An 11327-nucleotide genomic window follows, 5' to 3' on the forward strand; every position below is an offset into this window, starting at 1 on the left:
TAGACATGCATGTCAGAAAAAGAAATGGCAGCTGCCAACATATATAAGATTAACTTGATTTCACACAACATTGAAGAGATATTGTAATTTTAAACATGACATTTTTAACACGTTGCCTATCAGAGCCTTGGATTCCCATCACAAGAGGAGATCAAAGAAGAGCTGTTAATTTGCTTTTGGGTTTTGGACATTTGGCAGTGTTCAGTGCATGGTCATATAAGAGCGTTCCTAAGACCTGAGACAGCTTGCCCCCGGCAGCCTGGTTAAAGGCCATTGGAAGGCTGAGGGGACTCAGTTTAAGCAGCATGTGAATTGCATCATTTTGCAGGCTGTAAACTAGTATGTATTATATATGGCACGAGACCAGTAAGGTTTCCTGAAGGGAGAGAAAAAGAATTCTAAAAAAAAGTCTCTTCCTTTATCTGCAGCTTTTAGAAAGTGCGAAAGTTTCTGCTGCTAAATATGTTATATGACTTTGTACTGTTGGAATCTTTTGGTAACTCATAAAACCTGTTTTGTGCGGAAAAGCAAGTTGAACCTGACCTGATCATTTATGATGTATTTAGACTGCCCTGTCTGCTGAATGTACTTGAAGTCAGTTGTAGATGCCTTTGTGATAATTTCTTCCTGTTGCCTATGTGGATCTTCTATATGTAAGCCAGAGAGAAAACCACTTCTGAAGATATAGTGAAGTCATTTAAAAAAACCTATGAAAATGACAGCGTGCAGAGGCTCATGTAGTTTCTGAAATCTGTTTCAGATGACTTTCAGAATTAACTGACTAATGTCCTTTGCTATTTATATTTCGGTTTAGACTCTATCTTTTAGAGTTTCAGCTCTTAGAAGTCAGCAGGTCCTTCTGGTACAGGATAAATCTTGAGAATAACAAGAAAGGGGTTGGACTGTGTGATTGATGATGTATTTTAGTTACACACACACAGAAAATAGTAATTCTTAGCACATAGTAAATCTGTTGTGTATACACACACACACTTATTTATTTACAATATATTTTTCTCTAGGCTAATAACAATGCTGCTGTTTGTCTTCTTTATCTGGGAAAACTGAAGGATTCCCTCCGGCAGTTGGAAGGAATGGTTCAGCAGGACCCAAAACACTACCTGCATGAGAGTGTTCTCTTCAACTTGACAACTATGTATGAACTGGAGTCATCTCGCAGTATGCAGAAGAAGCAGGGACTTTTAGAGGCCGTAGCTATCAAAGAGGGCGACAGCTTTAATACTCAGTGTCTCAAGTTAGGATAGATCATTTCCAAATAATCTTTTCCAGCAAGGGTGATTTTTTTAAATTGTATATACTCTTGTTAATGTGTAAATGTGAAATAAAATCTATTCAGTTGTGAATATTCAGTGGCATTACTACAGAATCTGTTGTCTGTAACATCCTATAATTGTGAAGACTTTGAGCTGACCTGGAGCCAGCTTCACCCCTACAAGTCTATTACTGATTGGTTATTCTTCATTACAGCATGCTCTGCATATATACAGTCAATTACTCAGATTCTTTTTTTATAAGAAAAAGTTAATTTGACCTTATATTGTCTTGGTGATTGTTAAAGGTTTTCAGTAATTAGTGAGCAAATCACATGAGCTGATTTCATCAGCTAAGAGTTATTGACAGAATAGCAGTGTATGTATTATAGAAATGAAATTCTGAATGCACTTCTCTGCACTTGCTTCTATTGTGTCTCATTTTGCCCCCATCAAACTATTAAGTATTACACCTCTGCATGTCCGCTGCTCTCCAAGGAGGTTGCTTGATAACCCCCGCACAGAATCACAGCGTGGCTGAGGTTGGAAGGGATGGCTGGGGGTCACCTGGTCCAACCCCTGGGTCAAGCAGGGCCATCTGAAGCAGGTTGCCCGTGACCACGTGGCAGGCGGCATGCGAGGGAGCCATACAGCCCCCCACAGTATGTTAGGCTACATCATCTGAAGATACTAAATGGTCTCCCTATACTTCATTGGTTTTGTGATACCATTAAATCTTTCAGATTAAAGCATTTGGATTCTGGAAAGCAGTGGATGGGAGCAGGGGATTCCTCTATTCCCAAACTAATACTTCATCAATACTTTTTTCCTCTCTACCACTCTCTGGCCAGCATCTCTACTTGGGTGTCACCAGCTGATGCCTGCCACAAGGTTGTTCTAGGAACCACTTAACTTGTGCATGTGTGTTTATTTCAGCTCTTACTACACTACAGCTGTCTTCCTCATGCCTACTCTAGAGCCTGTGGCTTCCTCTCAGCATAGACAGGCATAGCTGCTCCACTCTGACATTCTGCTGGGCAGAGAAAGGAGCACTGCCAGTTAGGCAGAGAGAAAACACAACCCGTTGCAGCTCAGTGCCTCTGCTTTCTCGTTACCAAGTGCAACACTGTGCAGGAAATGTTCCCCAGGGAAAAGGACGGAGAGCCTGAGGCAGAGGTATCTAAGGGCTAGGCCACCCAGAGCGGAAGCCAGTGATGCAGAGCAGGATGTGAGGCAGTTATCACTGGTATGGCGGTATCAGCATACAGCGGTTTTGACATCCCTGGGAACACACACGTTTTTGGAATCGCAGGACCACTGTGATTATGTATTTCACATCTCTGCCCACAATTCTCCTTTCATCTGTACTGTAAAGACTCAATCCAGATCCTCCCGTTGCTTGTACATGGACACAATATATACATCTGGGGCTGGGGTTGGGTTTGTTTTGTTTTGTTTTGTTTTGAGATCTAAAATTCAGCTGGAGTAGCTTGTCATAAATCACTGCCATGGGACAAGTCTGTAACTGTACTCGCTATTTTTTGTATACCACATCCTTCAGTTAATTCTCACCATCTTTAAGTACCCCCACCTGTATTTTAAAGTAACTATTAAGTACTTTTTATGCTTGCCCAACTGGAGATACTGTACAGGGGCCAAACAGTTGTCCTCAAAAATCAGGTTGTTTGGAAACTGCTGCAAGCTGGGCATGCAAAAACATGAGGATGCCTAAAAATCACCAGTCACCTCAAAAGACAGAGCCTACAGCTTTTCTCACACACAGACAATTTGTTCCATTTTTACAGGATACGTATGTTTTACAGGTCATACGTGTACACTGAAATGATGGCTAGTTATGAATCACAGAACGGTAGGGGTTGGAAGGGACCTCTGGAGATCATCTCATCCAACCCCCCTGCTTGAGCAGGGACACCCAGAGCAGGGGGCACAGGAACGCGTCCAGGTGGGTTTGAATGTCTCCAGGGAGGGAGACTCCACAACCTCCCTGGGCAGCCTGTTCCACTGCTCTGGCACCCTCACAGGAAACAAGTTTTTTCTCATGTTTAGCTGGAACTTCCTGTGTTCCAACTTGTGCCCATTGCCCCTTGGCCTGTCACTGGGCACCACTGAAAAGAGCCTGGTCCCATCACCCTGACACCCACCCTTCAGATATTTATAGGTATTTAGGAGATCCTCCCTCAGTCTTCTCCAGGCTGAACAAACCCAAGTCTCTCAGCCTTCCCTCATAAGGGAGATGCTCCAGTCCCCTCATCATCTTTTAGCTCTCCACTGGACCTTCTCGAGCAGTTCCTTGTCCTTCTTACACTGGGGAGCCCAAAACTGGACACAGCACTCCAAATGTGGTCTCACCAGGGCAGAGTAGAGGGGGAGGATAACCTCCCTCAATCTGCTGGCCACGTTCCTTTTTATGCTCCCCAGGATAATGTTGGCCTTCTTGGCCACAAGGGCACAGTGCTGGCTCATGGTCAGCTTGTCCACCAGCACTCCCAGGTCCTTCTCACCAGAGCTGCTTTCCAGTAGCTCAGCCCCCAGCCTGTACTGGTGCAGGGGGTTGTTCCTCCCCAGGTGCAGGACCTTGCACTTGCTTTTGTTGAATTTCATGAGGTTCCCCTCGGCCCAGCTCTCCAGCCTGTCCAGGTGTCGCTGGATGGCAGCACAGCCTTCTGGCGTATCAGCCAGTCCTCCCAGCTCGGTATCATCAGCGAACTTGCTGAGGTTACACTCTATCCCTTTGTCCAGGTCATTGATGAATATGTTGAACAGGGCTGGACCCAGCACAGACCCCTGGGGAACACCACCAGTGACAGGCCTCCAACTAGACTCTGCCCTGTTGATCACGACCCTCTGAGTTCTGTTGTTCATCCAGTTCTCTGTCCACCTCACTGTCCTCTCATCCAACCCACACTTCCTTAGCTTGCCTGTGAGGATGCTATGGGAGACAGTGGCAAAAGCCTTGCTGGAGTTAAGGTAAAAAACATCCACTGCTCTCCCTTCATCGACCCAGCCAGTCACGCCATCATAGAAGGCTATCAGGTTGGTCAAGCATGATCTCCCCTTGGTGAATCCATGTTGACTATTTCTGATAGTGTCAATGAACTGAAAAATATTAAATCAGTTGGTATTTCTGTTTCTGCCTTGGCCTCTAGGGTCCACAGCTGGATCTGACTTAAACTTGTGCAGCACCTGGGTAAACTTGTCCCAAAGTACTGCTACTAAACTCAAACGTGAAAGATTCAGCACCACCTGCTTCAGTTGGGTTTAAACACCATTTACATATCTTTAGCGAGTATTAAAATACAGTGAAATAAATGTAGTTACTTTTGCATTACTCTTTATGAGGTTTTTGTTTGTTAAAAAAATTGCTATGTTTTTAGACAAGGTTTAACTAATTGGACAAATTCTCAGTTTACATTGTTGTAACTGAGTTGAAATCAGTGTAGTTTTCAGTTTGTCACAACTATTAATCTCATCTGGTACGCACTTCAGTGATTTTAGTAGTATGTTTTCTCCAGCATAAGTCACTTTTCTCAGGCACAGGGTTTCTTGGGAGGTAGAAATAAATGCTGGTATGGAACCACCATTGTTCTCAGAGACTTTCAGAGCACTGAACAATTTACCAGGATGTGTAGTGACAGGACAAGGGTCAACAGTTTTAAACTGAAAGAGGGTAGATTTAGATTGGACAGAACGAAGAAATTCTGTATGATGAGGGTGGAGAGGCAGTGGATCAGGTTGCCCAGAGAAGCTGTGGACGCTGCATCATTGGAAGTGTTCAAGGCCAGGTTGGACAGGGCTTTGAGCAACCTGGTCTGGTGGAAGGTGTCCCTGCCCATGGCAGGGGAGTTGGAACTAGGTGATCTTCAGGTGTCCCTTCCAACCCAAACCATTCTGTGATTCTGTTATTCCTGTTAAAAAATGTTACAATTATATGTAAATTATTATCCTCTGGCAGGGATGCCCATGCATTTAGCTGAAGGTCAGGTGTCACATTAAATTGTTATACTATCATCCACCCTTTCAGGAAGCTTGATTTGTCTTTTTTCCAATCCTAAGTGAAAATAGCACAATCCACCATCATCTAGCGTGCTGAAGCCACTTGCCTCTTTACAATCTTCACAGTAAAACACTTCCTTTTTTGATTCATTCGTGCCTTATACTCACTGCACATGTAAATGCCAGCCTGTGTTCTGATGGGCAGAGAATAAAAATCTATGGTCCCAGTCAGAGTCAAATAACCATTAAAAAAGAAACACTCTGAAAACATAATCCCCTGTTCTCCAAGTTTCTCTAAATTCTAATTCATATGTATTACTACACAGATCTCACTTCAGTATGTTTGCTGTGTTCTTGTTAGTAGAAGCTTTCACTTGGATAAAAACGCCAGCAGAGGAGACTTGGACTGGGTGACCTCTAAGCGCAGTGAGCCATTAAACGAGTGACATCCTGGTAGACTTGCAGAATAATTAAAATTTAAATGCAAAGGCATATTATCACTGTTGGATGTATGCAAATTGTTAACTGTTTATAAAATGCAAGTGTCGATGTCACCTTATGGTTTGGATTTAACATATATGCAAGTGTGTGAATTTCCTATATTCAGCCAGTTACACATCTAAATGCTGTATATGGTGTTAAAGCTAAGGACAAAATTTGTCCTCAAAATATTAATTACAGCAGGCAATCCTGTTAAATTCAATGAATTCAGCTGAATTTAATGAGGATTCCTGGTGCAAATGAGGGCAGAGCTCAGTTCAAAAACATCACATGCATGTGTCATCTGGCCAAGTGAGAAAAGCTGTGGAAAGTATAGACTGAATGAGCTGATTGTTGTATTCAAGTCTTAAAGCTTAATGTGCCTTAACAGAAGTTTTGCATTTAAATTTCCTCTTCTATTAAAAGAGGAGCAAAGAAGCTCTACTTCAGACATTCAGATAATTACATTATGCACAGAGACCCTGATCCTCAAAAGGACTTAAATATCTATCTGCCATTCTAGTACCTAAGTGCAGTTCAGGTGATAGTGGCATCCCCTAACCAGCTGGTCATTTGCATTTTCCTGGTGCCTCAGTTTTTTGACTGGAGCCGTTAAATGTTCCCCAAAAGGCAAACGCAGACATGCCCAAGACTCCACAATGGACTTCAGCCAGCATAATGGAAAGGATGACCATTCCTCCACCTACCCCATCCTTCATGTCAGCATGAGCACTCATGCAGCCATGCACAAGCTGGATGAGCTCACTGACCTGGTGGAAAAACTCACCAAGCCACCAAACAGCCTCTTCAGATTCACCTTCATCCTGAGGCTTTCAGCACAAGGAGATGCTGGGAAAATCCACCCCACCTGGGCAGGTTGCCAGGTTTTCTGCACTAGTGGTCTAAGAAGTGGTAGACAGACAATCCTTTTGGGAAACCTTTGCTGCAGGGGTCTTGCAAATCAAATCGGAGAGGGGAACAAGCGGGGTATAGTCTGCATACATAGCTATGTTATGTCTGTCTTATTTGTATGCCAGTGATGTGCTTAATCAATTGCATGCCTTGTAGCCGTCCAAAAGAAGATTGCAGGATGTGTGGTACCCCCATCTCCAGTCGTATTTAGCTATGGTGAAGAACATACATTCCCTCTCCGCTTCAACTTGCAATCAAAAAATGTGTGAAAACAGGACAGAAGCATCAAATAAAGATTTAAATTTATTCCAAATAGGAAGAACTACAGCAGCCAGAGTCAACCTCTCTGAGGTTGCTCAGGTAGTAACCTAGATTGCTGCTGTCCTGAGCAAAGGCCAGGGAAACTGAAGATGTTAGAACAAGGTGGATATTATCCATTTTCTCCTACCAATAATACAAGCTGAAAGGAAGATGCCATACACTCCTTCCACCGTGCTTTCTACCCACTTAATAAAACATGTGGCAAAAAAATGTATTTTATCAGCGATGTACTCAACATTGTAGGAACCTGCACAGGGTTTTTAGCAGCAGCAGTTCAGTAGCACTGAACGCAAACAAGCTCCAGCAATAACTTTCAGGCAACGACAGTGGAAAGCTGCTTTCCTGCTTAGCTCTTCCAGTCAGCTTGGGAATTACAAATTTAGAGTGTCTCATCTTCAAGGGGTGTGTGAGAGGGTCACAGTCCTGGTGTTGGGGGAGAACAGAAAGGTGCAGATGACGCCTTACCCAAGCTTTTTTGGATCAACACCTGATCCTGTCCTAGCTTTGGGTAGTCATTTGCAGATGTTTATTGTGTGTGAGAATTATTAAAATGAATCCATCTGAAAGCCAGCAACAATGGCTTGTAATTTGCCCACAAAGAGGGAAAAAATGGGATGTTACTTGCTTGAGGCAGGGAAGGAAGGAGGGAGAAGGTTTCTCTCTGGCTTTGAAAAATTGTCAAAACTGTCAGTGCTAAGCTGAAAATACTGAAGTAAGAAGCTGCAGAACAAAATTAGTAGAGCCGTTTATAAAAAAAAAAAAATCTACTATTTGCAGCGCAGGGTGTGAGCAAGTACGTCAGATGCTGGCACACGCTCCAGTGGCAGGCTGCAGGGTTGAGCCCCAGCCCAGGGCTGCGGTAGCACCCTGTGCATAACCCGGCCACTGCTTCGTGTCCCCTTGCTACAGCATCACCAAGAACAGCTTCCCTCTTTCCCATCAACACCAGGTTAGCTTTAAGTTGCCTGAATCATTTGGAAAAAAAAAAATAAGCCTGAGGGTGGACCCAAATCAAATTCTCCAGGTGCAAATGCCTGACATCACAGGGGAAACCACAGCCTAGAGCTCAGCCTGGCTACTCAGGGCCGTGTTCGCAAACAAAGGCAACCCTGGAGCACCACCGAGGCACAGAGCATACCCAGCCCAGCTGATGCGGCTCACTGGCAGGCACAACAGTTATTAATCGGTACCCCGAAAAGCAGCAGCGAAGGCAATGAAATGAGGGACACTTTGAAATTAGCGCAGATATGCCAGAGAGAACTGCAGTGGGGGAAGCCAGCTTTGAAAGAGATCCACTGCTGAAGCTTTCCCCAAGCATTTTCGTTTTTGAAATTTTGCTTCTTGTCTTATCTAGGTATTTAAACAATTAATAAAAAATGACTGAGAGCTAGTGACTCAGTCACATTTAAAAAAAACCCAGGTTTTTCAGATTGCAGGTATAGCAGAGTACATTTTTGCAAACACACAAAACGTTTTGGGAATCAAGCTCTAAAGTCTCGAGTGCAGCAAATCAGATCAAATCTGGATCTTTGAGCCAGGAATATGAAATTTGTAACACTAATTCATGCCACAATGAGTTGATATGTTTATTTGGTTTCGGGAAATAGAAGACAACTGGCAGTGACCCTATTCTGGGGAGACGGGAAGGAACCTGAGATTTTCTGCCACTTTCACAGGAATGACTCCCAAACAGATGATATAATTTTTGAGCATAGCGCAGGTCAGGTCGACAGCCTCTGCCTGGCAAAATATCTAAATCCACGATTTGGCTACTAGAGGTATTCTTCAAAACGGTGCTCAGCTGCCACCTCAGTCTTTATGTGCAGTGGCATCTGCCGGCTGATATTAAATGATTGCCTTTGTGAAGAAACCGTCCCTTCTCGTAAGTTCCCAGTTCAAGCTAAATCCTGGAGTCAGAAACCAGGCCGGAGAGCGCCTGTTCTGCCAGCAGGACCTGATGCTCTGAGCGCGTGAAGATTTTATATTTGCCAAGTTCAGCAACCGGGACAGGCAGCTGCCGGGAAGCGGCACAGCCCCTGCCCTCGGCAGCCCAGGGCGAGACTCCCCTCACCAGCAGCACTTCCTTCACCCATTTTTAGGCACCCCTCGGCGCCTGCTGTAGATGTCACTAGTTAACTACTAACAGGCTGTGAAATGGCTTTGCATTAAGATACCCAGCCAAAGACACTTGCCCCAGGAGACATAACAAGAGAGGGCAGCATCAGAGATTTTGCAGCCACTTGGTTGCCCGCCTAATGTATTAAAAAACCCACTGACCATCCACAGCTTTCTTATAGTTTACTCGCAGAAAACAAGACCACTGGTCTCTCAAGCTGGTCATGAGAAACTGAGATATGCACCACTTGGGAGAAGTTTAAAGTGGAAACTAATAAATAGGTACCAAAAAACCTATCTTCAAACCTCTCAATTCAGTACCATTTCCCCTATCTTTTTTTTTTTAAAAAAAACAACCTCTAATCCTGGAGGAGCTGAAATATTCCCCTTGCCTGAGTTAATGCTGCCAACGTGATGTTGCTGGAACCACTTACATAAATTTTCATACTACATCAATGCACCGAGATTTTCCACTAGCTGCAGTAAAACAGACTCATGTTTTTGGACCAAAAATCGATTTCACTTTGCACTTTTAGATATGTGGTATGTGAAAAAAAGAGAAAAAAAATAAAACAAACACAAAAAATCACCATGAAAATAAACAGCATTTTTCATCTGAAGGAACGACATGTTCTCTCTCCCTCCTCTCCACTCTCTGGAGTGTTTTCTATTAATATTAACATTTTTTTCTGCCCAGCTGTTTCCTCCCAGTGTAATCTCCTATGTAATCTCTTCACAGGTGTAGATTCTTTATACCAGCCCCAAATTGCTTTTTGCCTGGCTGACGAAAAACACTTTTGGAGAGCAAAGCTTTCACCCTTTCAAAGACACCTAGAGCATTAAAGGGCATGGACTCAAAAGCTTTGACAGTAAGACCCCCACAGCCCCCGCTGCCTCTCAGCAGCAGAATGCATTGTGCTATGAAAATGATGAACGATCGTCAGCGGTGTGATCATGTGTTATTCTTGACAGCCAGGAGATGGGAGCTGCACTGTGTGTATATATTCCTCCAGAGAGGCAACAAAACAAGGTGGTTCAGTCCTGCTTCCCAGGTCACATCCTACATCAGCAAGCTGTTGAAAGCAATTGCTGTGGGCAGCCGCTTTACTGTCCATCCCTCATCACTGCCTCCAAACTGTAAATCTCTCCCGAGGACAGTGTGTGTGCGCTGGTTTTGGCTGGGATAGAGTTAATTTTCTTCATAGTGGCTGGTATGGGGTTTTCTCACTTTAATTCTTCTGATTGTCTCCTCCATCCCACCAGGGGGTGAGTGAGGGAGTAGTTCTGTGGTGCTTTAGTTGCTGGCTGGGGTTAAACCACGAGAAAGTCCAGGGTAAAAGTGAGGAAACCCATGGGTTGAGATAAAGACAGATTAATAAGTAAAGCAAAAGCTGTGCATGCAAGAAAAGCAAGATAAGGAATTCATTCACCACTTCCCATGGGCAGGCAGGGGTTCAGCCATCTCCAGGAAAGCAGGGCTCCATCACAGGCAACGGTTACTTGGGGAGACAAACGTCATCACTCTGAAAGCCCTCCATCTCCTTTTCCTTTCCCCAGCTTTATATGCTGAGCATGATGTCATACGGTGTGGGATGCCCCTCTGGTCAGTTGGGGTCAGCTGTCCTGGCTGTGCCCCCTCCCAGCTACTTGTGCACCCCCAGCCCCCTCGCTGGTGGGGTGGGGTGAGAAGCAGAAAAGGCCTTGGCTCCGTGTCAGCACTGCTCAGCAGGAACGAAAACATCCCTGTGTTATCAACACTGTTTCCAGCACAAATCCAAAACACAGCCCCCTGCTAGACACTAGGAAGAAAATTGACTCTATCCCAGCCAAAACCAGCACAGTGTGTTACCTGCTCTCTCTTCCCAGTCTCTCCCACAGCATGTTATGGGATGGCTGTGCAGAAATGGGGTTCCTGAGAGCCCACGCCACTGCCTTCCCTCCTCCTTTTGCAGAGAAAGCTATCAAAATGGAGAGGCTCATAGAAGGAATGAACAGCCTCATGTTGACTCCTGTTAAAAAAAAGAAAACAAAAGCAGAAGGAGGATGAATGAGACTGGATACCAGGGGACTGATACCAGTGCCAGGTAAAAGCAGTCATTTTACTTTACGTTTAGAAACACAATTTTCTGTGGCATATGTGTCAAAGAAATAAAACTTGCCACAGGCAGTAACTGTCATTTACTCCTGTAGCTGTACTTTAAAAAAAATCCCCAA

General features: G+C 44.3%; 1 protein-coding gene across 2 annotated transcripts in view; it reads left to right on the top strand.

Moving 5' to 3' along the window:
- The window catches only part of TRAPPC12 (trafficking protein particle complex subunit 12), a 54658-nt gene extending 53288 nt beyond the window's left edge, over nucleotides 1-1370 (top strand). For both annotated transcript variants that reach the window (XM_064447983.1, XM_064447982.1), the window contains one exon: nucleotides 1023-1370. In XM_064447983.1, coding sequence (XP_064304053.1) covers nucleotides 1023-1265 — 243 coding nt within the window. In that variant the 3' untranslated portion in view covers nucleotides 1266-1370. The remainder of the gene's footprint in view (nucleotides 1-1022) is intronic.
- The last annotated feature ends 9957 nt before the right edge of the window (nucleotides 1371-11327 follow it).

Source organism: Phalacrocorax carbo, chromosome 3 (genome assembly GCF_963921805.1).
Source record: "Phalacrocorax carbo chromosome 3, bPhaCar2.1, whole genome shotgun sequence".
Lineage (NCBI taxonomy): Eukaryota > Metazoa > Chordata > Aves > Suliformes > Phalacrocoracidae > Phalacrocorax > Phalacrocorax carbo.